Source organism: Phocoena sinus, chromosome 10, assembly GCF_008692025.1.
Source record: "Phocoena sinus isolate mPhoSin1 chromosome 10, mPhoSin1.pri, whole genome shotgun sequence".
NCBI classification, from domain to species: Eukaryota; Metazoa; Chordata; class Mammalia; order Artiodactyla; family Phocoenidae; genus Phocoena; species Phocoena sinus.
In genome coordinates, this window is record NC_045772.1 from 78,731,634 (window position 1) to 78,759,515 (window position 27,882).

At 37.8% G+C, this 27,882-nt stretch overlaps 1 protein-coding gene across 3 annotated transcripts in view; it reads right to left on the reverse strand.

Moving 5' to 3' along the window:
- FAR2 (fatty acyl-CoA reductase 2) overlaps positions 1-27,882 on the reverse strand; it is a 137,993-nt gene that overhangs the window by 21,460 nt on the left and 88,651 nt on the right. For all 3 annotated transcript variants that reach the window (XR_004351746.1, XM_032645346.1, XM_032645345.1), the window contains exons 3-4: positions 7,706-7,881; positions 3,953-4,132 (exon numbers count right to left, since the gene is read on the reverse strand). Coding sequence is in view for 2 of the 3 variants with exons in the window: in XM_032645346.1 (XP_032501237.1) it covers positions 3,953-4,132; positions 7,706-7,881 (356 nt within the window). In the remaining variant the exon portion in view is untranslated. The remainder of the gene's footprint in view (positions 1-3,952; positions 4,133-7,705; positions 7,882-27,882) is intronic.

Consider the following 27,882-nt stretch of genomic DNA (forward strand, 5'->3'; position numbering starts at 1 on the left):
TGAACTCAGAAGGAGGTGGGGCTGTAGGGAGACTGTGGGCAAGTAAGAGAGGGGATGTCTTTGCAGAGAATGAAGAAAAATTGGAAGTTAATGTCTGGCGGCAGTGGTGAAAAGTGCTGGGAAGCTGAAAGGTTAAAGGTTGACCAACTTCAGTTTGGCAGAGTCGGCTTCAGAATAAATTTAACAGGCTTCAAAGTAAATATGAACGTTTTATTGGGGAAAAGGGTATATCTGAGCCTAATGCTTGTGGTGACTTGGCCTCTGTATTACCCTATAGACTTTCACTGAGCACCTATTCTGGCTCCAATGACCTGACAACATGAACATTACTCAGTTTGTTTAAGAAACAATTTAACCCTGCTCTGATTTGCATTAAAGTGTGGTACACAGAAATGACAGCTTTTTTGTCAGCTGCTTAGATGCCATCCTAACGCTGTACAATCCTGACAATAAAAGCACAAATGCTAAAACCAGCTTCTTCCTTTCCCCTAGAATAGATAAGCACTCTTAGTGTTAACAATGTGCTCTTCAGCATGAAGGCAAAACTACTTTCCAACATTTGACCTCTTTTTGCATTTCCCAAAGGGCCATTACCGAGGCTGCTGTGACCTCAGTCTCCCTGCTTCTCACACTCTACCTGCAGCACATCTGCCATGGTTGACTGCAATTAGTGTTTGATCAAGAAACAACTTTTCTGTTTCACCTGGCAGATCGGCTGTGATTTCTGGTGGCCAAGTAGCTTAAAGTATGATTTTTAATAGATACAAATCTATCAGGAACTTTGAATGGATTAAAGCATCTAGGAATTGAAAGACAACACAAAGTGAGGGTAGAGGGAAATTGATCATTTTCCTGTTGTCTAACTCCTGGTTCCTTTAAAAAAATGAGGACCCCTGCACTACTAAGAACAATGACATATCCCCATGGGGTTACTGTTAATGAAAATTTCTAAGGGAGATAGAACCTAAAATTCTTGGAAACTAATTTTATTTTAACTACAGTTACTACAATTACAGAATAGAGATGAAATCAGAGAAAAATATTTTCTTAAAACACAGCAACCAAACCTGGATTTAGGTGCACTAATGTTTATTAGGAATAACTTTAATGCTATTTGTCATTCTAAAATTTAATGCTATTTATTATTCAGAAAATTCCATCTGATGTAGGAATTGTTGAAACAGTCGTGAACAATGGTCTAGTTGGTGATGGGCTGCTGGGATTTATTCAAAGCATTATTCCAAACGTAACACATAGGTTTTATTCAAAGTTTAAGAAGAAAAAAAGTGCAATCCGAAACAGGGATAAGATGTGGGCATATAGGTATTTTATACACAAGACTTCACATCCCCAAATATCAGCTTGCTATGGAATTCTGTCATCTATTCTTGCTTTGTCTAAACAAAGAAACAAGAACAAAAATACCAGCTGGAGTGGTATGAACAACAATCATCCAGTTCCATCAAAAAGTGATCATTTGGGCTTCCCTGGTGGCGCAGCAGTTGAGAGTCCGCCTGCCAATGCAGGGGACACGGGTTCGTGCCCTGGTCCGGGAAGATCCCACATGCCGTGGAGCGGCTGGGCCCGTGAGCCATGGCCGCTGAGCCTGCGCATCTGGAGCCTGTGCTCCGCAACGGGAGAGGCCACAACGGTAAGAGGCCCGTGTACCACAAAAAAAAAAAAAAAAAAAAAAAAGTGTTAATTCATTCAGCAAATATTTGAGTTCCTACTATGTGCTGGCCCTGGAGAGCAAGAAGGAGCAAAAGATACTCTCCTCCTTTGAGAAGTTCATTGTCCACTGGGGAATACAGACGAATAACCAGACATTTAGAAAGACCTGTGCTAAGCACAGTGTTGAAGATGAGCACTCTGGGAGCACCAGGAACGGCCACCTGAGCCCGTGGGCTCCGAGGGGAGAGCTTTGATGTCTGGATAGGAACTCACCAGAGGTAAGAGAGAGACGGGTGAGTACTTCCGTGTGACTGCAGCACAAATGTAAGGGGAAGGCTGAGAGGGATGGGCTGGACAGATGGTCCTTAGTATAAAATTCTGAACAAATAAATTATAGTAATGATGTTCCCCCTGTTTAAAAAAAAGCACCTTTATTTCATTAATTGCATTCAAAATGAATTCTGTTGAGATAAAATATAATTTTATTCCTAGTTCTATTTGGATATGGATATATATATATATATATATATATATATGTTTTAAAATAATTCTTCTCTGAGAGCAGTACAAGACAGAGAGACATAAATTTTGTACCCATGTCAATTACAGTTTGATAATCAATCATGCATTCATTACCTGCCTTTACCAGTTGACATATAGTGGGGAGTATGGAAAGTGCCAAATGCCTGACTATAAATCAAATCCTCCTCTGGGCGGTGAGCTTATTCTTTGAAATCTGGGGGTTTTGAGCATCTGGACACAGTTTGAGAGGGAGGAAGTGGTATGGAATGGGTGAACTGAATCTCCATTTCCTAGCTCTTTTCTCTGGTGACCTCTCAGAGATCCCTCCTCAAATCGTGCTAAGGTCTGTCAGGGGTTAGGGGGTTAACAGTGGAGTGAGCCTCTGGAATCTCAGTGGCAGGGTCAGGAATCAAATGGGCCTGTGCTCCTTTCCTGGGCTTATCACATCCATAAACACCACATTTACCCAGAGACAATGCTGTAAGGGGATGAGTAAATGACAAACCAATTCCATCCTGAAAACATGCCAAGGCTTTAGACATCGACTTTCCTGCACTGACTTTGGCATCAGTGTCTTTTCTCCAACTATCCTGACAAACTTTGGACTCTGAAAGTTTCCTTTGCACCAATTAAGCACATCATCATTTATTAGCAACTTAAGCAACCTCCTGCTCCTTTAGATGACTTTCAGTTTTCTTTGTCCTGGATATTTTTAAATGACAGGTTAAAAAATATATTATCAGAGCTGTATGAGATAAAAATGTTTGCCCTGAAGGGAATAAACTCTTGATTTAGCTAAAACTTCATTTTAAAGAGTATATCTTAAATAGAAGATACAGTATTATAAGAAATTAAAATATGACAAATTCACCAGGAAATGGTCTATTTTCTCTGCTATAATACCTTTTATGCAGAGTCTTTTTAAAAAACAAACAAAACAAGGTAAACTTGGTAAATGGAACAGAAGAATGAAGAGGCAGAACGAAAAGCATACTTATTCTGAAACCAGGGCCATGTCCTAAAAAGAAAGTGGTTCCTGTTAGTTGGCAAAAAGAGAAAAATGCTAGACCTCTGTCTCTCATGCATAACAGTACAGTAAGAAAAGTGCCTCTCAGCTGAATAGAGCAAGAGACCAACACTTTCTACCAGATTTGGAAGAAATTTCTCTTCTTTATTAGTTCTTCTTTATTAACCTTTTGATTAACTGCTATTAAACACTCCCTAGCACTGCAATAATTGCTTTATATAACTCACTTTATCATCACAACTATAAGGACAGGGGCTATTATTAGCCCCATTTTACAAATGAAGGAACTAAAGCTCAGAGAGGCCAAAGAACTTGCTCAAGGTCACACAGCTAGTAAGTTGCAGTACCTTTGCCAGTCTGATGCCAAAACTTTTCTTCTGAACGTTTATACCATGTATGATACTTCCCTTATCTAGTAACAATGCTGAGTTCACTGAGAATTGAGAAACAACTTCCATGTAAAGTACCCTCAAGTACTTCATGCAATCCTAAACTACTCAAGACAACTTTTCTGTAGGACTTTTCTACCCCTATCCCTGCTCCATCACCAAGCACTATATTCTCCACCGGGGATGGAGGGAATAGCAAGGACAGGGAGTTAAAGCTGGCACCCTTTCGAAGCATTTTGCTCCAAGAGTGTCTCACTTTGTTACCTTATAAATGAACGACTACAAAGAGACAAAGAGAACAACAGTCTGCCCACCCTTCACCCCCTCATGTAACCCAACTTACTCCATGGAGTCGATGATTTTTTTTGGCTCCACAGGGCATGGATAGATGACTTCATCAATGTGCTTCAGGTTACAATTTGAAAAGGCAGTAGAGATGTGTATGAAGGCTTTCAAGTTTGGCATCTGACTGGCCATGAGCAAGAGCTGCTGTGTGGCAGTGACGTTAAGCTGCACAGCATGTCTGGAGGAGATTAGACAGAAGGAAATGCAGTGAGGCAACTCACATCCCATTTTGCTGGAACTGCACCCACTCCAATAACTGGCATATCCATCTGATTTTTGTGGCTGCATCAAAGGACCAGAAAGAAAAGTACAGGTCACAGCCACAAATTTATGTGATACTTGGAATGTATAATATGTTGATGATGTTTTCTGTGCACATAAATCCTATGATGCATGTTGCATTTAGAGGTCACGTGGTTCTAAATCAACCGGAAGGAAAAAAATCGCAATCCTCTGAATTTATAAAGGGGCTTCTTAAGCAGCCATTAAAAGAATGAAAAACAAAAATTAGGCATCTAACTTAAATTAGAAAATTCAAATAAATTGGAGGAGTGCAACAGTGAATATACAATGAGAAATATGTTTCTATTGCAAAGGTACAGGTCAGACATAAATAATGATGTCAATAGAGAACAGATGTGGTTGCCAAGGTGGGGGTGGGGGAGTGACAGATTGGGAGTCTGCGATTAGCAGATGCAAACTATTACATACAGGATGATTAAACAACAAGGTCCTACTGTAGAGCACAGGGAACTATATTCAATATTTGTGATAAACCATAATGGAAAATAATATAAAAAAGAACTTATATATATGTATAACTGAATCACTTTGCTGTACAGCAGAAATTAGCACAACATTGTAAATCAACTTTACTTCAATAACAAAAAGATGTCAAAATCCTAAATTTTACCTAATAGAATACAAAGCTATATAAACATGTGATGACAATGAAATAGTTCTTTCTAGAAATACATGTTTCATACAAAATTAGGAAACATATTAATCTAACTCAAAAAGAGAAAAAAAAACATGATCATATATATATTTTTTGAAAAGTTTAAAAATGACATTCAATATCCATTTTCAATTCAATTTTTATAAATTCACTAAAAGAGGAAGAAAATGATTTAAAAATGTATATTTTAATTTGCTAGCCTGTGTCACGCTTAATGGTGAAAAGTAAGGAGCACTGATTTTAAAGTTGGGCCAAGAAGAATGTCAACAATCACTACTGCTTAACACTGCTCTGAAGTTCCAGCCTTATAATTAGAGAGGAAAATAAAATTAATTAATAAGTACAAACACTGCAAAGGCAATCCCTAAATGACTATCAGATTATGTCTGGGAAACAAACAAGCAGCTGAAAAAATTGGAATGAACAATAACATAATTCAGTAAGGTGTCCACTTATAAAAGTTATATAAAAAAATCACTAGTTTTCCTATATAGAAACAAAACTTAGAGACTATAATGGAAGAAAGGCACATATTCAAAAAAGAACATTTAAAACATGTATCAAATTAATAAAAAATGAATAGGCTTTATATGAAGAAAATGATAAAACTTCATTAAGGGTCATAACAGAAAAACTGAATAAACAGGCATATATTGTTCTTGGATAGGAAGAGTCAATGTTTTAAATATGTTGTTTTTCTAAATCAATCTGCATATTCAAGGTAATCTCAATCAAACTCCCAACCCTTGAAAAAACTTGGCAAATTTATTCTAAGTTTAATCAAGAGGTGAGAATAGTCAGGAAAATTCTATAAAAAGAAAAAATGTGTGTATAGTTGCTTAATAAAATAAGAACCGTAGTCATTAAAATACTGTGGTACTGGAAGAGAAAGCCTAATTAATGGAATAAGAGTTCAGAAATAGGAATTTAATATACTATGAGAGTTTCCTTTCCAACAAAAAGTGAAAAGAAATCATTTAATAAATACTGTTTAAAAAATAACCATCTTTTGGCAATTAAAAAATATTGTACATTCACACCTACATCGCTCTTCTTTTTTATGGAATTTTCCTATTATTCTTTATAGCTAAATAAATTTTAAATGGGTCAAAGATTTAAGTGTAAAAATAAAACAATAAAAATACTGGAAGAAATTATGAAAAACTGTATAAATAATAAAATAGAGCTGAGGACAAATGACAAACTGTTAAAATATTTTGAGCCTTATAAAAGACAAAGAGTTAATACGCTAAATCTTCCAAGAAGTCCTAAAACTGATAAGAAAACAATGTTTCAAGAGAAAAAATAGGTGAAGAACATAAACAGGCATTTCACAAAAGAATAAAATGCCAATCAGCATGTAAACATCTTCAACCTTTCTGATTATCAAAGAAACAGAAATCAAAATATGCAATGCTACTTGCATTAATATTGACGATGATAAAAAGAATTAAAGAATTATAATATGGTACTGTTGTGGGTGTTAGAAATGAGCATTCATATGCACAAGAACGGCATAAATTAATACCTCCTTTTTGGAAAGCAACTTAGCATTATATGTCAAAATATAAACTGTTCATAACCTGGACACATCTAGGATGTGTCTAACAATTCTACTTCTGGGAATTTACGGAAAGGGAAAAAAATGTATTAGACACAGATGTTCACTGCAGAGCTGTTTGTAATACCGAAAAGCGAGAACACTCTAAAAAACATCCACCAATACAGAACAGGTTGAGTATATTATATACATGTACAATGGAATGTCATGTAGTCATTACAAGTTATAATAGAATATCAATTGACAATGAAAGATATCTAAAAATAAAATTGAACAGGTTGCAAAAAACATCATTCTCAATGTGATGCCACTTTTTTGGTAAAATTGAACATAAATCTATTCTATTATGGATACATAAAGAAAAGCTGAGGGACTTCCCTGGTGGCGCAGTGGTTAAGAATCTGCCTGCCATGCAGGGGACAAGGGTTTGATCCCTGGTCCTGCAAGATCCCACATGCCACGGAGCAACTAAGCCCGTGAGCCACAACTGCTGAGCCTGTGCTCTAAAGCCCGCAAGTCACAACTACTGAAGCCCACGCACCTAGAGCCCGTGCTCCGCAACAAGAGAAGCCACCACAATGAGAAGCCCGCTCGTTGCAACAAAGAGTAGCCCCTGCTCGCCGCAACTAGAGAAAGCCTGTGCGCAGCAACAAAGACCCAACACAGCCAAAAATAAATAAATAAATATGTTAAAAAAAAAAAAAAAGAAGCTGAAATGGATGGTCTTCACAATATTAAATGGTTAACTCTGGATAGTAAGATTTTGGAGAAGTTTTACTCCTTTGTATTTTTTTTTTTCATTGAGAATCTCTCTTTTTTTAACAAAAAGAAATCATAGGGACTTCCCTGGTGGTCCAGTGGTAAAGAATCTGCCTTCCAATTCAGGGGACATGGGTTCGATCCCTGGTCTGGGAACTAAGATCCCACATGTTGCCGGGCAACTAAGCCCGTGTGCCACAGCTTCTGAGCCCATGCACTCTGGAGCCCGCATGCCACAACTAGAGAGAAAACCCGCATGTCGCAACTAGAGAAGAGAAATCCCATACACCACAACTAGAGAAAAGCCCTCGCGCCGCAACAAAGAGCCCGTGAGCTGCAACTAAGACCCCATGCAGCAAAGAATAAAATAAATATTAAAAAAAAAAATAAAATGGAAATCATAGAGAAACTTACACACACACATGTGCACACACATGTATAATACAAGTCGTGAGAGGGGAATGGGGATGTACCTCAGGTGGTCATCAAAGCGCACAGTAGCCGCACAGTGGAAGATGATGTCTGTGTAGGAAAGAAGCTCCTGCATGTCCTGCATGCTGATGGCAAAGTCATTCTGATTGAGATCTGCAGAAATAGCTCGGATCTTCTCATGCACATTTGGACAAACTTCTTTGACTTTTTCAAACAGCTAAAACACAAATATAAATCAACAAAGATCATCATCACCATCACACTGTTCTTGTTTTCACTGACTTGTTTCATTATAATTCTCAAAAACTGGTTTTAGTTGTAATAATATGACTCAACCATTTGCTGTATTGCATGCAGTTCAAGGTCAGCTTAGTATAATTCCTGCTCCTTTTAATTTGATAGAATTTGAAAAAGTCAGTTCCAATAACCAGTAAGGAGTGTATTTTGAACTTTTCCTGCAGGGTGAAGGAGGGGTAGTAAGTCATCCTTATCCTGTGCCATCCTTTCTTCCCTTCCAAGGCAGCTTCAGGTTTATACATAATGATTGTTTCCATTTCTGCTTGGGAAATATTGTTTTCAGTGCAAAATTACCAGCCTTTACACAGCCTTGACAAATTACCAGCAAAATCACCAGCCTTTAAGAAGGTCTCATGAGCACAGGTTCAAAACAACTTGGTTAATTGTACCAGATTAACAAGATGTCTTAGAAGCACAAAGATAATTAGAAAAAAACAAATTGAGAAAACTTGTAATGGGTAAAACAAAAAAATTTTTATATAATCTCATTCTAATATAAATGGTAGTTATTGTCTAGTAAGAGGATTACATGAGCTCATGTACTTTTTATAAGATTTTCGTTGATTTTTTAATGTTCTAATTTATTTATACAGGGAAAAGGAAAGAGCACTGGCAGTTTTAGCTTTTATTACAATTATTTAGATGAAACAGAGTCTCTACTTTCCCCTCCACACAGAAGTTCTCAGATTAAATTTGTATTTTCCATTTTCTCAGAAAATAACAATTTTAATGAAATGATCTTGGCTACAACCTACTTTGATAAAATAAAATTTTATTGTAGTATTGGTATGGTATGTTAACTGTGAGGACGAGAAAAGTAAGGTTAAATGTTTAGAAAGGTTAAGAGCAGAGAAAATTAGTCTATGTTTTTAATAGTAATATAGTAGTGGAGACGAACAATCCTTTTCTCCCTTTTAACCCCCAAAGAATGTTTTCATCTGTTGCTTGATCCTTAACAGAAGGCTTCTCCTCCCCATTAGAGAGCTACCCAACGCTTTTCTGTTGGGTAATAAGAAGTTGATCTCAGGTATTCAGAGAAATCATGTCTCATTTGTATCAGGCAAGACCATGTTCAGAGGAACATGGAAATTTAAATGAAGCCAACTAGGGAAGGGAATAAAATCCATGTACTGACCTGGCAAGATAATATACTTCTGTCTTGCAGCTATGATTTTCCTGCAGTATAAGGTCGGCCTTTTTAGTAAGTGTGACTATAATTCTGAAAATAATTCAGAAGTTAGGTCAATCCTCAATGCTTTTTTGACATCTGGGATTGAAAGGTATCTGAGGGACATTCTCAAAAAAGGTCACTCTGGTTCTTTCAGAAAGACATTTAATAGCTCTACAGGCATAATGGATCATAAGCATGCTAGTATTTGCTTTCCCAGTCAAATGTTTTCCTTTGTAGTTTGTGTTAATTGTACAACAAACACAGGATTTTTTGGGATAAATTTATGTAACATTTGTACAATTACCCCACTTTTTAATAACTGCATTTGTAGAAGGCTCTTTTTTGAGTCATGATAGATTTTATTCATAAGAAATCTATTTAAGGTTCTGTGGAGTCTGACTTTGGCCTGTGATGACTTATGGCTGCTTGAGAGCAAGACGTGGAAAATGACCTGTGTCCATCCTTCTGGCAATGGGGCTGCTCATGGATGATGTAAGATGCCATACATAGATTTTCTGTTGCCTTTGGTTTTTATGACTTTAAAAGGCAGAGGCTATTGTTATACTGTATTATACTTTCAGACCACCTGTGCAATGTTGAACAGCACCAAAATACATTTACAGCATTACTATTTTAGGAGATAATTACTATTTTGGGAAACAATGTCCCAATCTACACCCTATTTATGGATTTATATTTTCAAATGAGAGGGGATATCTGAGTGAACATAGTGTAATTAAAAAAAAAGTTTAAGGGTTTCCCTGGTGGCGCAGTGGTTGAGAGTCCGGCTGCCGATGCAGGGGACACGGGTTCGTGCCCCGGTCCGGGAGGATCCCACATGCCGCGGAGCGGCTGGGCCCGTGAGCCATGGCCGCTAAGCCTGTGCGTCCGGAGCCTGTGCTCCGCAACGGGAGAGGCCACAACAGTGAGAGGCCCACGTACCGCAAAAAAAAAAGAAGTTTAAGTTTTCTGATCTAGTTGGGATTGATTACAATCAGCTGAAATAAATAAATAAATTGGCTGCATCAACTCAAACCACAGTGCTAAATTAGGGTCCCATTTTACTATATTAGCCAGGCCTAATAATATGACTTGCTTTGTCTGGAGTCTCAGCATACAGCTGTAGCTTCTAACAAAATAATTCTCCTTAAATGTTGGTACATCCTAAATAGAGTGCTAGAGATTACAGCCAACTGCCATGTAACAGGTCAGTGCCTTTCAAAGTGTTATCCCCCAAGTGAACTGCATTGAAATCACTAGTATGCAAGAAGACCCAACGCAGCCATAAATAAATAAACAAACAAACAAACAAATAAATAAATAAAAGATAAATCACTAGTATGCATCTTAAAAATGTATATTCCTGGACCCCATTCCATCATCACCAAGTAAGAAATCACTGGGGCATGCCCAGGAGTTTGCATTTCACATAGTTTCATAGTTGATTTTAACTGAACCCAAGATGAGAACTTCTCTAGTTGGACTCTTAAATAACTGATGAACAATTCTGTATGACTCATTTCCCTTTTTAACTGCCCAGGGCAATTACAAGACATCAGTGGTTTTCAAACTGTGTTGGCATAAGAAAAATCTAGGGACCAATTAAAGATGATGTCCTTACTCCACCCTCAGAGACCTTGACTCAGTAGGTTTGATATGTAACCCAAGAATTGTATTTCTTAACCATCTCCACAGATAGGTCTGATGGTCCAGGTCCATACTTAGAGAAACAGTGACTCCAAAATTTCATGTCCATTTTAAAATTCTGGGCTTAAATTTCACCCTCTGGCTTGTAAACTCCTTGATTCTCTTATATCTCTTTATCCTTGACAGCACCCAGTTCATTGAAATGACTCAAATTTCGCTTGTTAAATTGAAATTAATTACTGTAAGAATAGTAATAGAACCATAAATGGGAGCTTGATTCCTGAAATTGGTTACCAGCTCTTTTGTATTGGTGGAATAAAAGATAGCAGGTAACTACTGCTGAAAGAAGACACAGTGTTCCCTTGGGTCCTCTGTATTAACTGCCAAGGTGGGAGGGGGCATGGAAAGGCTCAGAGCAGACTCTTTTCTTTTGTAATAATGACAAGACTAAATGACAGATGAAATGATGCAAATGGATCCTCAATAGATACCAGCCCTTCTGAAAGTTTTTTTTTTTTTTTTGGATAAGACATTTATTAAAGGCAAGAAAAAATACGTGGAATAAAAATGAGCTAAAAAATAAAATTTCAAAAATTTTAGTGAAGGCCCACCAATAAAGAACTTAATATAATTATTTTAGATTCTAAGAGTTTATAATCTTCCTTCTCATATATTATTTAATGGCATAGGACTGAGATGGTAAAGCGTTGAATAACTACTTGCTATTTTTGAACACTCAGGACTGCTGCTTTTCCATTTTAGGAAACCATGTTCTTGACAGGAGGAAGACACATTTCTGTGGTCACTGAAAGATAACAGCTGTGAGGTGATCTAAGCATTTCAAACTGATAACAAAGCAATACATTTTTCTTGGAAGGCTTAGGAGTCTTCCATTGATTTGACATTATACAGGCAAGTATTTCTCTCTCTTTCAATTTATTTTTTAAACATGAGAGACTATTATGGCAATAGTTACTTATAGCTCAGAGGCAAGAGAGAAACTTTGAAAATCCTAAGTAAGAAAATTGACAGAAAGAGAACATTTTGGATTCAATAAACTCCTTAGGTATGACTTCTGTGGCCAGAGACTAAGACTGCATTTTTATTAGAAGCAGGAATTGGGCAAGGAGTGGAGGGCATGACATTTATATAATGCTTTTGAAACAATGTACAGGCCCTGCACTTGGACTTCTACAGTCAATTTGTTATCCACATGACCTAACTTGGGAGGCATCTAGGAGTCACTACCTCCTGACGGCTATTAAATGTAATCATTCCTTTCTAATCATGAGAGTCTTTGATCTTTATTCAGTTTACTGATTCCCTCTCTTCAAATATAATTGTATTATTTAGTCACAATAACCAACCAAAATTTGCTTAGTATTTTTATTTTGTGAAAAAAAAAGTTAGATCCCTTAAACTAAAGTGCAATCTCTATGGAATATCTGGCATCCCAATGAAAAAGAGAGCCTGTAACATTTATCATAGAAATTTTAGAGTGCTGAGTAAAAGCAAATCAACGAATTTTGTAGGTTAGCTCTTGAACAAGAAAGACATTAAGAAAGGCTATATATAATCTAAGTTGAGAACAATTAAATACAAATAAGTGCATGTAAATTAAGGCAAAAACCCATCATACCTAATGTAAAGATTCACAAAATTCACAAAACGTTAGGATTTTGCTAGTTCACTACTAACTTCCGTAAGATAATGAAGAATTAACCTAGAAGTTTTTACTGCTTTAGTGAGGACCACTCTATAGAACCATAAGGCAGTCTGGTGTAGTACTAGTTTGTCACATTTTTGCATACAGTAGGGTTGCTTGAGAAGTTGTTTAAAAAGACAAAAAACCCAGATGTACTGACCCTAGAGATTCTGACTGAGTTCTGACCTGAAGCTTGGCTGCCTGGAGTTTGTACAAGCTCTATAATGAGTCTGATACACACTGAAGGTGTGAACCATTGGTGTATTAGAAAGATCCCAGGCTCTTTGGAGTCAGGAAGGCCAGGGTCTGAGGCCTACTTCTGCCATTTACTAACTGTGTGACTGGGGTAAGTTACTCACCTCGTGGGGCCTCCGTGTCTTCATCTGCATATTTATCTAAAATGTCAATCAAAGGACTGTCTCATTCTGTGATCTCAGAGAACTAATAATTCAGCATGTATTCTGCTATTCTTTTTTTTCTACTTTTCTTTTTTTCCCACAGTTTTATTAAGAAATAATTGGAATACATTACTGTATAAGCTTAAGAGGTACAGCATGATTTACATATATTGTGAAATGATTACCACAATAGGTTCAGCTAATATCCATCTTCTCATATAGATACAATAAAAAGAAAAGAATGAAAAAAAGGAAAAAATGTTCTCCTTGTGATAAGAACCCTTAGGAATTACTCTATTAACAACTGTCCTGTATATCATACCTATTCTGCTATTCTTGAAAACAATTTTGCATTTGACAAAATTATAGTTCACTTTACATAAGAATCTATAATAAATGCTAGAGGTGACACAGTTCATCATCTTGTTAATGCTCTGTTCCCATGCCAAACGCCTGCTTCACAGAGTTCTTTGAGAATAAGTACCTGGTTAAAGGAAGCAATTTCCTAAGGGTAGCAATGCAATTCAGTGGGGAAAACATGGGCATTGGAGATAAGAGAACTGCATTTACAGTCTGCTTTTTCACTACCTTGGTACTTCCTTGGATAGGTGACAACTTTCTTGGAGTAATTTCTCATCTGTGAGGTAGCAATAAGGCATACCACAGAGTTTTGTGAGGATTAAATAGGGTAATAAAAGTCAGATGCCTAGCATAGTGGCTACCACTTAGTATGTTTCTAATAATAGGAAAACTTCCTTTCTGCTTCCACAGAAATACTCCATTTGCAAAAGCTGCTAATCAGACAGCTATGTGTGTATTTGTGTGTCATCCCAAGGTTTCTGATTATACCATGTGATCCTGATACCTCTGAAAACCGAATATATTCCAGAGTGTCGACTTAACAAAAAAATACACAGTGAGAGCTGCGAGTTAAGTTTTATTTGGGGCAAAATGAGGACTCCAGTCCAGTAGACAGCACCACAGATAGTTCTGACAAACTGCTGCAAAGAGGTAGGGGGGAAGTTCAGTATATATGTGATTTCGGTGAAGGGGGAGTACATGCAATCAAGCACATATATTTTTTTAAAACATCTTTATTGGAGTATAATTGCTTTACAATGGTGTGTTAGTTTCTGCTTTAAAACAAAGTGAATCAGTTATACATGTACATATGTTCCCATATCTCTTTCCTCTTGCGTCTCCCTCCCTCTCACCCTCCCTATCCCACCTCTCTAGGTGGTCACAAAGCACTAAGCTGATCTCCCTGTGCTATGTGGCTCCTTCCCACTAGCTATTTTACGTTTGGTAGTGTATATATGTCCATGCCACTCTCTCATTCTGTCCCAGCTTACCCTTCCCCCTCCCTGTATCCTCAAGTCCACCTCTAGTAGGTCTGCGTCTTTATTCCTGTCTTGCCCCTAGCTTCCTCATGACCATTTTTTATTTGTTTTTTAGATTCCATATATATGTGTCAGCATACGGTATTTATCTTTCTCTCTCTGACTTACTTCACTCTGCATGACAGACTCCAGGTCCATCCACCTCACCACAAAAAAATCAATTTCGTTTCTTTTTATGGCTGAGTAATATTGCATTGTATATATGTGCCACACCTTCTTTATCCATTCATCTGTCGATAGACACAATAGCTTCCATGTCCTGGCTATTGTAAATAGAGCTGAAATGAACACTGTGGTACATGACTCTTTTTGAATTATGGTTTTGTCAGGGTATATGCCCAGCAGTGGGATTGCTGGGTTGCATGGTAGTTCCATTTGTACATTTTCAAGGAACCTCCATAAGGTTTTCCCCAGTGGCTGCATCAATTTACAGTGTCACCAACAGTGCAAGAGGGATCCCCTTTCTCCATACCCTCTCCAGCATTTACTGTTTGTAGATTTTTTGATGATGGCCATTCTGACCAGTGTGAGATGATATCTCATTGTAGTTTTGATTTGAAATTCTCTAATGATCAGTGATGTTGAGCATCCTTTCATGTGTTTGTTGGCAATTGGTTTATCTTCTTTGGAGAACTGTCCACCAGGTCTTCTGCCCATTTTTGGATCGAGCCTTTTGTTCTCCTGATATTGAGCTGCATGAGCTACTGGTAAATATTGGAGATTAATCCCTTGTCAGTTGTTTCATTTGCAAATATTTTCTCCCATTCTGAGGGCTGTCTTTTCGTATTGTTTATGGTTTCCTTTGCTGTGCAAAAGCTTTTAAGTTTCATTAGGTCCCATTTGTTTATTTTTGTCATTATTTCCATTTCTCTAGGAGGTGGGTCAAAAAAGATCTTGCTGTGATTTATGCCATGGAGTGTTCTGCCTATGTTTTTCTCTAAGACTTTAATAGTGTCTGGCCTTACATTTAGGTCTTTAATCCATTTTGAGTTTATTTTTGTGTATGGTGTTACAGAGTGTTCTAATTTCATTCTTTTACATGTAGCTGTCCAGTTTTCCCAGCATCATGTACTGAAGAGGCTGTCTTTTCTCCACTGTATATTCTTGCCTCCTTTATCAAAGGTAAGGTGACCATATGTGCATGGGTTTATGTCTGGGCTTTCTATCCTGTTCCATTGATCTGTATTTCTTTTTTTTGCCAGTACCATACTGTCTTGATTACTGTAGCTTTGTAGTATAGTCTGAAGTCAGGGAGCCTGATTGCTCCAGCTCCATTTTTCTTTCTCAAGATTGCTTTGGCTATTCAGGGTCTTTTATGTTTCCATACAAATTGTGAGATTTTTTGTTCTAGTTTTGTGAAAAATGCCAGTGATAGTTTGATAGGGATTACATTGACTCTGTAGATTGCTTTGGGTGGTAGAGTTATTTTCACAATGTTGATTCTTCCAATCCAAGAACATTCTATATCTCTCCATCTATTTGTGTCATCTTTAATTTCTTTCATCAGTGTCTTATAATTCTCTACATACAGGTCTTTTGTCTCCTTAGGTAGGTTTATTCCTAGATATATTATTCTTTCTGTTGCAATGGTAAATGGGAGTGTTTTCTTAATTTCACTTTCAGATTTTTCATCATTAGTGTATAGGAATGTCAGAGATTTCTGTGCATTAATTTTGTATCCTGCTACTTTACCAAATTCATTGATTAGCTCTAGTAGTTTTCTGGTAGCATCTTTAGGATTCTATATGTATAGTATCATGTCATCTGCAGTGACAGCTTTACTTCTTTTCCGATTTGGATTCCTTTTATTTCTTTTTCTTCTCTGATTGATGTGGCTAAAACTTCCAAAACTATGTTGAATAATAGTGGCGAGAGTGGACAACCTTGTCTTGTTCCTGATCTTAGTGGAAATGGTTTCAGTTTTTCACCACTGAGGACAATGTTGGCTGTGGGTTTGTCATATATGGCCTTTATTATGTTGAGGTGAGTTCCATCTATGCCTACTTTCTGGAGGGTTTTTATCATAAATGGGTGTTGAATTTTGTCAAAAGCTTTCTCTGCTTCTATTGAGATGATCATATGGTTTTTCTCCTTCAATTTGTTAATATGGTGTATCACATTGATTGATTTGCTTATATTGAAGAATCCTTGCATTCCTGGGATAAACCACACTTGATCATGGTGTATGATCCTTTTAATGTGTTGTTGGATTCTGTTTACCAGTATTTTGTTGAGGATTTTTGCATCTATGTTCATCAGTGATATTGGCCTGTAGTTTTCTTTCTTTGTGACATCTTTGTCTGGTTTTGGTATCAGGGTGATGGTGGCCTTGTAGAATGAGTTTGGGAATGTTCCTCCCTCTGCTATATTTTGGAAGAGTTTGAGAAGGATAGGTGTTATCTCTTCTCTAAATGTTTGGTAGAATTCGCCTGTGAAGCCATCTGGTCCTGAGCTTTTGTTTGTTGGAAGATTTTTAATCACAGTTTCAATTTCAGTGCTTGTGATTGGTCTGTTCATATTTTCTATTTCTTTCTGCTTCAGTCTTGGAAGGCTGTGCATTTCTAAGAATTTGTCCATTTCTTTCAGGCTGTACATTTTATTGGCATAGAGTTACTTGTAGTAATCTCTCATGATCCTTTGTATTTCTGCAGTGTCAGTTGCTACTTCTCCTTTTTCATTTCTAATTCTATTGATTACAGTCTTCTCCTCTTTTTCTTGGTGAGTCTGGCTAATGGTTTATCAATTTTGTTTATCTTCTCAAAGAACCAGCCTTTAGTTTTATTGATCTTTGCTATCATTTCCTTCATTTCTGATGTGATATTTATTATTTCTTTCCTTCTGCTAACTTTGGGTTTTTTTTGTTCTTCTTTTTCTGATTGCTTTAGGTGTAAGGTTAAGTTGTTTATTTGAGATGTTTCTTGTTTCTTAAGGTAGGATTGTATTGCTATAAACTTCCCTTTTAGAACTGATTTTGCTGCATCCCATGGGTTTGGGGTTGTTGTGTTTTCATTGTTATTTGCTTCTAGGTATTTTTTGATTTCCTCTTTGATTTCTTGAGTGATCTCTTGGTTATTAAGCAGTTTATTGTTTAGCCTCCAGGTGTTTGTATTTTTAACAGATTTTTTCCTGTAATTGATATCTAGTCTTACAGCACTGTGGTCGGAAAAGACACTTGATATGATTTCAATTTTCTTAAATTTACCAAGGCTTGATTTCTGACCCAAGATATGATCTATCCTGGAGAATGTTCCATGAGCACTTGAGAAGAAAGTGTATTCTGATGTTTTTGGATGGAATGTCCTATACATATCAATTAAGTCCATCTTGTTTAATGTATCATTAAAAGCTTGTGTGTCCTTATTTATTTTCATTTTGGATGATCTGTCCATTGGTGAAAGTGGGGTGTTAAAGTCCCCTACTATGAATGTGTTACTGTCGATTTCCCATTTTATGGCTGTCGGTATTTGCCTTATGTATTGAGGTGCTCCTATGTTGGGTGCATAAATATTTACAATTGTTATATCTTCTTCTTGGATCGATCCCTTGATTATGTAATGTCCTTCTTTGTCTCTTGTAACAGTCTGTTTTAAAGTCTATTTTGTCTGATATGAGAATTGCTACTCCAGCTTTCTTTTGTTTTCCATTTGTAAGGAATATCTTTTTCCATCCCCTCACTTTCATTCTGTATGTGTCCCTAGGTCTGAAGTGGGTCTCTTGTAGATAGCATATATACAGGTCTTGTTTTTGTATCCATTCAGCCAGTCTATGTCTTTTGTTTGGAGCATTTAATCCATTTTCATTTAAGGTAATTATTGATATGTATGTTCCTATTACCATTTTCTTAATCGTTTTCAGTTTGTTATTGTAGGCCTTTTCCTTCCCTTGTCTTCCTGCCTATTGAAGTTCCTTTAGCATTTGTTGTAAAGCTGGTTTCATGGTGCTGAATTCTCTTAGCTTTTGCTTGTCTGTAAAGGTTTAAATTTCTCTGTCAAATGTGAATGCGATCCTTGCTGGGTAGAGTAATCTTGGTTGTAGGTTTTTCCCATTCATCACTTTAAATATGTCCTGCCACTCCCTTCGAGCTTGGAGAGATTCTGCTGAAAGATCGGCTCTTAACCTTATGGGGATTCCCTTGTGTGCTATTTGTTGTCTTTCCCTTGCTGCTTTTAAAATTTTTTCTTTGTATTTAGTTTTTGATAGTTTGATTAATATGTGTCTTGGCATGTTTCTCCTTGGATTTATCCTGTATGGGACTCTCTGTGCTTCCTGGACTTGATTAACTATTTCCTTTCCCATATTAGGGAAGTTTTAAACTATAATCTCTTCAAATATTTTCTCAGTCCCTTTGTTTTTTTTCTTCTTCTTCTGGGACCCCTATAATTCGAATGTTGGTACATTTAATGTTGTCTCAGAGGTCTCTGAGACTGGCCTCAGTTCTTTCCATTTTTTTCTTTATTCTGCTGTGCAAATTTCTTTATTTCTTTATTATTTCTTTCTCTTTATTCTGCTGTGCAGAATTTCCACTATTTTATCTTCCAGATTACTTATCTGTTCTTCTGCCTCACTTATTCTGCTATTGATCCCTTCTAGAGAATTTGTAATTTCATTTATTGTGTTGTTTATCACTGTTTCTTTGGTCTTTAGTTCTTCTAGGTCCTTGTTAAATGTTTCTCGTATTTTCTCCATTCTATTTCAAAGATTTTGGATCATCTTTACTGTCATTATTCTGAATTCCTTTTCAGTTAGACTGCCTATTTCGTCTTCAGTTGTTTGGTCTGGTGGGTTTTTACCTTGCTCCTTCACCTGCTGTGTGTTTTTCTGTCTTCTCATTTTGCTTAACTTACTGTGTTTGGGGTCTCCTTTTCGCAGGGTGCAGGTTCATAGTTCCCATTGTTTTTTGGTGTCCCCAGTGGCTATGGTTGGTTCAGTGGGTTTTGTAGGCTTCCTGGTGGAGGGGACTAGTGCCTGTGTTTTGGTGGATGAGGCTGGACCTTGTCTTTCTGGTGGGCAGGTCCACGTCTGGTGGTGTGTTTTGGGGTATCTGTGGCCTTATTATGATTTTAGGCAGCCTCTCTGCTAATGGGTGGGAATGTGCTCCTGTCTTGCTAATTGTTTGGCATAGGGTGTCCAGCACTGTAGCTTGCTGGTCGTTGAGTGGAGCTGGGTCTTGGCATTGAGATGGAGATCACTGGAGATTTTTGCCGTTTGATATTATGTGGAGCTGGACCACATAATATTGGTCTTGTGGACATGATACTGGTCATGTGGACCAATGTCCTGAACTTGGCTCTCCCACTTCAGAGGCACAGCCCTGACACCTGGCTGGAGCACCAGCAGCCTGTCATCCACATGGCGCACAATAAAAGGGAGAAAAAGAAAGAAAGAAAGAAGAAGATAAAATAAAATAGATAAAGTTATTAATATAAAAAATAATTATTAAAAATTTTTTTAAGTAATTAAAAAAAAAAGAATGAAAGAAGAGAGCAACCAAACCAAAAAACAAATACACCAATGATAACAAGCACTAAAAATTATACTAAAAAAACAAAGAAAAAAAAAAGGACAGAGAGAACCCTAGAACAAATGGTAAAAGCAAAGCAATACAGACAAAATCACACACAGAAGTGTACACATACACACTCACAAAAAGAGAAAAAGGGGAAAAGAAAAAAAATATATATATCATTGTTCCCAACGTCCACCTCCTGAATTTGGGATGATCCGTTGTCTATTCAGGTATTCCAGAGATAAAGGGTATATCAGGTTGATTGTGGAGATTTAATCCACTGCTCCTGAGGCTGCTGGGAGAGATTTCCCTTTCTCTTCTTTGTTCACACAGCTCCCAGGGTTCAGCTTTGGATTTAGCCCCACGTCTGCATGTAGACATCTATTCTTCACTCATACAGGACAGGGTTAAAGGAGCAGCTGATTCGGGGGCTCTGGCTTATTCAGGCCAGGGGCTGGGGGAGTACGGTGTGTGGGGTGAGCCTGTGGTGGCAGAGGCTGGTGAGATGTGGCAGCAGCCTGAGGCTCACCGTGCATTCTCCCGGGGAAGTTGTCCCTGGATCACGGGACCCTGGCAGTGGTGGGCTGCACAGGCTCCCGGGAGGGGAGGTGTGGACAGTGATCTGTGCTCACACACAGGCTTCTTGGTGGCAGCAGCAGCAGGCTTAGTGTCTCATGCCCATCTCTGGGGTCACGCTGATAGCCGTGGCTCACGCCCGTCTTTGGAGCTCCTTTAAGCAGCACTCTTAATCCGCTCTCCTCGAGCACCAGGAAACAGAGGCAAGAAAAAGTCTCTTGCCTCTTCTGCAGGTCCAGACTTTTTCCCGGACTCCCTCCCGGCTAGCTGTGGTGCACTAGCCCGCGTCAGGCTGTGTTCACACAGCCAATTCCAGTCCTCTCCCTGGGATCTGACCTCCGAAGCCTGAGCCTCAGCTCCCAACCCCGCCCGCCCCGGCGGGTGAGTAGACAAGCCTCTCGGGCTGGTGAGTGCTGGTCGGCACCGATCCTCTGTGCAGGAATCTCTCCGCTTTGCCCTCCACACCCTCATTGCTGCATTATCCTTCGTGGCTCCGAAGCTTACCCTGTCTGCCACCCATGGTCTCCGCCCGCAAAGGGGCTTCTAGTGTGTGGAAACCTTTCCTCCTTCACAGCTCCCTCCCAGTGGTGCAGGTCCCATCCCTATTCTTTTGTCTCTGTTTATTCTTTTCTTTTGCCCTACCCAGGTACTTGGGGAGTTTCTTGCCTTTTGGGAGGTCTGAGGTCTTCTGCCAGCACTCAGTTGGTGTTCTGTAGGAGTTGTTCCACATGTAGATGTAATTCTGATGTATTTGTGGGGAGGAAGGTGATATCTGAATCTTACTCTTCTGCCATCTTGAAGCTCCCCTTCAAGCACATATTTTTTGTAGAAGGTTTCTGCTGGTCATGAGGAACAGATGTCACCATAAAGGATTTTAGTGTTTTTCTAGATATGAGGAGATACAAGAATTGGGCTCATAAAATCAACTCCTGAAAATATCTAACTATCTGAAGACCTGTTCTGCCAGTTTTTCCCAGAGCACAGAGAGCCTCATTTCAGCTCTCCACCCTGAACACCTTTCAGGCAGGTGTTGAAAGTCAGCAGCTGCAGCAGCACATGATTTAATCCGTGTAGAGGGAGCTGGCAAGTGCCAGTGGCGAGTGCCAATTAGTTGACAAGAGTCATGTTGAATCCTGTGGTTTGGTGACATTTTTGAAGGAAATCAGTACAGGCAATGTGACGCTTTTGAGAAAAAGACTTGATGTGATTGGAAGAAATTTAAAAAGAAGGAAAGAAGTTGGACTTGTGAAATCATGCCAGGGATTGAATTAACTAGTGAATGGTACTGTAAAAGAAAACAAGAGATTGAGAAATAAACTGTTTCTGTTTCTGGGACCTTAAAGAATATCCCCAGGACAAAATCAATTTTAAAAGTTTTTTTTTTGTTTTTTTTTCTTAAAAGGAAGGAAATGGCCCATAGGGGAGAGGCTTAACATGCTTCAACTAATCTGAGTTGAGTATCTGTCAAACTGAGAATCAGTTATACTCTTTCAAAAGTGTGTTTGTTAATCATGGGAAATTTTAATTCCTGGCAATAGTCCCTCAAGTTGTCTCAAGTTTATAAAAGCCTCTTGCTTTTCTGTGGGATCATTAGTTTCTTAGGAAAAGTAAAAAGTGGTAATGGAACAAAACTGACTTTGGGAATTTAAAATACAAACTTCTGGTTCTAATTGCCTTTGCCTTATATGGAGATTTAACAGAATTATTAATATCAATCAGAAATTCATCTTTTTTTGGAAGTTGTGGACAAGCAGCTTTTACACAGGGTAGCCTGAACCAAACATGAAAATGCTTTTCTTCCTTATAAAAGAGTCTATGAAGGGCTTCCCTGGTGGCGCAGTGGTTGAGAGTCCGCCTGTCAATGCAGGGAACACGGGTTTGTGCCCCGGTCTGGGAGGATCCTACATGCCACGGAGCGGCTGGGCCCGTGAGCCATGGCTGCTGAGCCTGCGCGTCCGGAGCCTGTGCTCTGCGACGGGAGGGGCCACAACGGTGAGAGGCCCGCGTACCGCAAAAAAAGAAAGAAAAAAAAAGAGTCTATGAAAATTAACAATGAACTTTTACATAAAATGAATAACTTTTCTGTTGGGTGCTTCTTAATACTCCAGTGATGTCAAAGTGTTGGCCTTTTCTTTGCCGGTGTTACTTAGTTGAAAGTTAATTTGTTTAAACGCATTATTTTTCCTCTTAGGGATCTAATGTCTTCTAAAAACTACCAAACAGTGATAGTCTTGCAAAATGATTCAAGAAACTATTTCATAAAATGTTGCTATCTTCTATTGTCTTAAATCTAATCAGTTCTATGAACTGAGGGCCCCGTGTGTGACCCTGCATGATTCATTACCCCAAACTCTCCCGGGTATTTCAAAGTTGATTTATCTCAGGAGCAGCTGAGAGCTTATTGAGTAATTCACATTTTTCCAGAGAAGTTGACTTAAAATATCCAGTGCAACCTGCCAAGCTCTGCCTTTGTTTATAAATCTGCTTCCGGGTGACATCATACAGGATGGTCCCTCCCTGGAAGCCTTGAATTTTGCCTGGTCTTCTCAGATGCTGCATTCTAAACCCAGCACAATCTCATTGTAACCCTTTCCTTACCTGATTACTCTAGTTTAAGAGGGAATGCCTAACCATTTCTTGTATTCTCTCAATGAATTTTTTTTTTTTTTTAGATTCTGATCTCACTCTTAATTAACTACCTCACTCAATATAAATTCAACTACTTGTGGTTTTATTTTTCAGGTATGGATATTGTCTTCTTGATGTTTTCTTAAAGAGTTATTCAGAGTAGATTATGACCAACTTAAGAACCTAAATGGATATAAATAGGACATGACTGTTGTCAAAAGGAACACATCTTTAAAGCACTGAAGAGTCTCAAAATGCTGTCAACACTTTGAGCTTCATAACTGAATGATTTATTTGTAACTAATTATCTCTTGTCATGGGGAAGAATCATGTCTTTAAGCAAAGCCGCATTTTAGATAGCAAAATAAATATCAATTTCACCACTGAAAATTGTTTCTGCTACCTGGAAAGCTTGTTGGTTCATACTTAAATGAGCACATTTTTCATAATAAGAGACCAAGCAGTCAGCTTGGGATGCCTGGGGACCCACAAGTGGGTCTGCGGTTAGCATGTTCACATGTCAACATGGGAAATTTGGCTTATTCTCCGTAGAAACTTCTCAGATTTTGTGAAAGAAATTAGGAGAGTTTTCTTAAAAACGATTTTATAGACTTAGAATCATATTTCTTTCTCTTTTTTTTTGAGTCTTACTTTTATTTTATTTTTTTAACATCTTTATTGGAGTATAATTGCTTTACAATGTTGCATTAGTTTCTGCTGTATAACACAGTGAATCGGCTATATGTATACATATACCCCATATTTCCTCCCTCTTGCGTCTCCCTCCCACCCTCCCTATCCCACCCCTCTAGGTGGTCACAAAGCACCTAGCTGATCTCCCTGTGCTATGCAGCTGCTTCCCACTAGCTATCTATTTTACATTTAGTAGTGTATATATGTCAATGCTACTCTCTCACTTCAGTCAAACTACTTAATTCTGATAAAGTTTCTAAACTAAAAGTAAACAACTTATATCTGATGACATAATTTTGGAAATTCGTGATTGCTTTGCTGCCTTATTTATTTACTATCTTAAAAAGTGGGCTTTTTCTCCCACTATAAAAATAAAACATCTTCATTGTAATTGCATTTAGAAAATTCTTTTGGAAAAAGATTATTGTTCTGGCTGTTCACTACAAAAGACAGTGGTTTTTTTACTTAACGTTAAAAGTAAACATGTTCAATAAATATATTTGCACATTATTTATGTATGTCTCTGTTTTTTTCTTAGAGTGCCACTTTAATTATCTTTGTGAGAATGTCCTCAAGGATCTGCCATTAATTCAGATACATTTCCCTCAATTGATATGTTCCTTTAAGTGGTCTGAACATACTTAAGGATCTTAGCATATGTGAGGAAATTGATCCTCTGTTCTGATTCTTGAGTCCCAATTCTATGTGGCCAAAGGATTAAAAATAACCTTCTTTCCAAAGCATTTCCTACTTAATTGTCTCTCTCTGAAGGCATGGAAACAGGAAGTGAGAGGTAGTTGCTGTCCATACCGTGAAAGGAAAGGAATGAAGCTGATGAACGAATTTTGATAGATAGATATCAATAGAACAGATGTTCTCTTGATCATATTTCCTGGGGACACAGTGGGAATCAAAGGCAAACTGGTAACATTTTTATTCATTATGTTTTAAAGAAAGTTTCCAAGCCTCCTATACCTGATACCATTAATCTACCTTCAAGCACACTGTATTACTTAAGGTGGATTAGAATTCATGCATTGTTTTGTGTGACAGGAGGCAAGTACCGACTAAAAGTAATACCAGACCCTTCTTAGGAATAAGGCTTGGAGGCATTTAAATCACTCTGTCATGTCAAAATAAAGTTCAATGGCAGAATCTAGACTGGATCTTGATTCATATAAGATATTTAATAAATATTTGTAGAATCAGAGGCCTTCCAGAAGAAACTCTAACCCAAACAGGAAAGCTCTTCTGAGTAAGAACCTAGGGTGAGAGTGGTCATACAACAGAAGTAAAGACTGGCTTAAAGAACTGGAGTACATTAAACTTGTTTATTGAACAAATTTGGTTGATTACCTACAAAGTGTCAAGCACTGTGTCAGATGTGGAAGACACAGTGGGAACACACGAAGGAAATAACAAAAAGGCTTTAGTTTAAAAAATTAAAGGGAAAAAATTGGGATAATAAATGTGTTATTGGTTTCGGCAAATCAAATACTTTTGAGCAAATGGTGTATTATTTGACAAACCTGAGACTCTTCTCACTGAATCTGAAATTAGGAAAGCATCAAAGCAGACAGAATTACTATGAAACCAAAGATGTCTGGGTATATTCCTTTAAGTGTAACCCTGTGTTGGACAGTTGGTTGTGGGGACCTACATGTTTGGAATAACCGACTTGCACCGTTTCCCTCTAAATTCTAACCAAATCGAGGAAAGCTAGACTTCATATGGAATAGTTTCACTTTTAAAGGAAACGTTGCAAAAATATTAAACTATATCATTCTCTTTTTATGAAGAAGCCCAGGCCCTGTCCTTCTATCTGACCACATAAGTCAAAATTTATGGAAGTATAATTAATCCCTTTGCTGCAAAAACCAGAAATAGAGACTAAAGAAGAAATGTCTATATTTCAATGTCTTGAGCATTTTGGTGCTATAGTAATTGTTCCCTTTTAAAATACTCATTTAAACATATCTTCAATAGTGTTACTGTAATAGCAAAGTTTCTTTGATGAAAAGGAAAAATTTTTAATGACAAAAGAAAAATACTGTTTATTCTGAGGTTGAATTTAGGAACCCATGTGAAGGAAGGCTTAGCAAAGGGGAAGATAGGTGAGACTGACTGCTCGTACGAAGCTAATTTTGTATGCTGGATTTGATTCTATTAGGGCTATCTTTTTTTTTTTTTAAACATCTTTATTGGAGTATAATTGCTTTACAATGGTATGTTAGTTTCTGCTTTATAACAAAGTGAATCAGCTATACATATAGATATATCCCCATATCCCCTCCCTCTTGTGCCTACCTCCCACCCTCCCTATCCCACGCCTCTAGGTGGTCACAAATCACCGAGCTGATCTCCCTGTGCTATGCAGCTGCTTCCCACTAGCTATCGGTTTTACATTTGGTAGTGTATATATGTCCATGCCACTCTCACTTCGTCCCAGCTTACCCTTCCCCCTCCCCATGTCCTCAAGTCCATTCTCTACGTCCGCATCTTTATTCCTGTCCTGCCCCTAGGTTCTTCAGAACCATTTTTTAAATTTATTTTTAGATTCCATATATATGTGTTAGCATACGGTATTTGTTTTTCTCCTTCTGCCTTACTTCATTCTGTACGACAGACTCTAGGTCAATCCACCTCACTACAAACAACTCAGTTTCATTTCTTTTATGGCTGAGTAATACTCCACTGTATATATGTGCTACATCTTCTTTATCCATTCATCTGTCAATGGACACTTAGGTTGCTTCCATGTCCTGGCTATTGTAAACAGAGCTGCGATGAACATTGTGGTACATGACTTCTTGAATTATGGTTTTCTCAGGGTATATGGCCAGTAGTGGGATTGCTGGGTCGTATGGTAGTTCTATTTTTAGTTTTTTAAGGAACCTCCATACTGTTCTCCATAGTGGCTGTATCAATTTACATTCCCACCAACAGTGCAAGAGGGTTCCCTTTTCTCCACACCCTTTCCAGCATTTATTGTTTGTAGATTTTTTGATGATGGCCATTCTGACTGGTGTAAGGTGCTACCTCATTGTAGTTTTGATTTGCATTTCTCTAATGATTAGTGATATTGAGCATCCTTTCATGTATTTGTTGGCCATCTGTATATCTTCTTTGGAGAAATGTCTATTTAGGTCTTCTGACCATTTTTGGATTGCGTTGTTTGTTTTTTGATATTGAGCTGCATGAGCTGCTGGTAAATTTTGGAGATTAATCCTTTGTCAATTGCTTTATTTGCAAATATTTTCCCCCATTCTGAGGGTTGTTTTTTGTCTAGTTTATGCTTTTCTTTGCTGTGCAAAAGCTTTTAAGTTTCATTAGGTCCCATTTGTTTATTTTTCTTTTTATTTCCATTTCTCTAGGAGGTGGGTCAAAAAGGATCTTGCTGTGATTTATGTCATAGAGTGTGCTGCCTATGTTTTCCCCTAAGAGTTTTATAGTGTCTGGCCTTACATTTAGGTCTTTAATCCATTTTGAGTTTATTTTTGTGTATGATGTTCGGGAGTGTTCTAATTTCATTATTTTACATGTAGCTGTCCAGTTTTCCCAGCAGGAGAAGAATTTTTAAAACTATAACTGGAGGACAGCTGCTGACTAGAAATGTAAAGTCCTGAGCATCCAGGAATTTAGCAAATGGCTGCTGACTGCAGTTTTCTTGGTTTTAAGATACCACCAAGCTCCAGTTTAGTTACCTCTGCATTGGAGATGACAAATTTATGGGTATGTTTTGGATTAGATAAAATACAAAGCTGATTATTTTATATTTTACATTAATAAAACTCAGAGAAATTTTATTTTGCCTTTTTAACCCATATGTCAGCTTGGGTCTCCCTATAAACTTAATTAAATTATGATTGATTATATCCTTAATTTAAGATTCTCTGTAAGATTATTGAGAATTTCCAGGCGGCCAGTGATTGGCTTAGACCTGAAGTTTCTGAACAAATCAGTACATGGCATACCTCAGGCCACAGAGGTTGGTTCAGAAGTTGATATATAACCTAACCCAGGCTGATGAGATGTAAAGAAAATTTTGCTGAGGGTTTCCAGAAAATAAGTTTCATTGATCTTGGAAGAGAGCTTCAGGGAGAGCCAGCTCTCCTCATCCAAAGATTGCCATAAATGTATGTGAGCAAGATATTATTATCCCATTTTACAGATAAGGAAACTGAGGCTCAGTAGAGT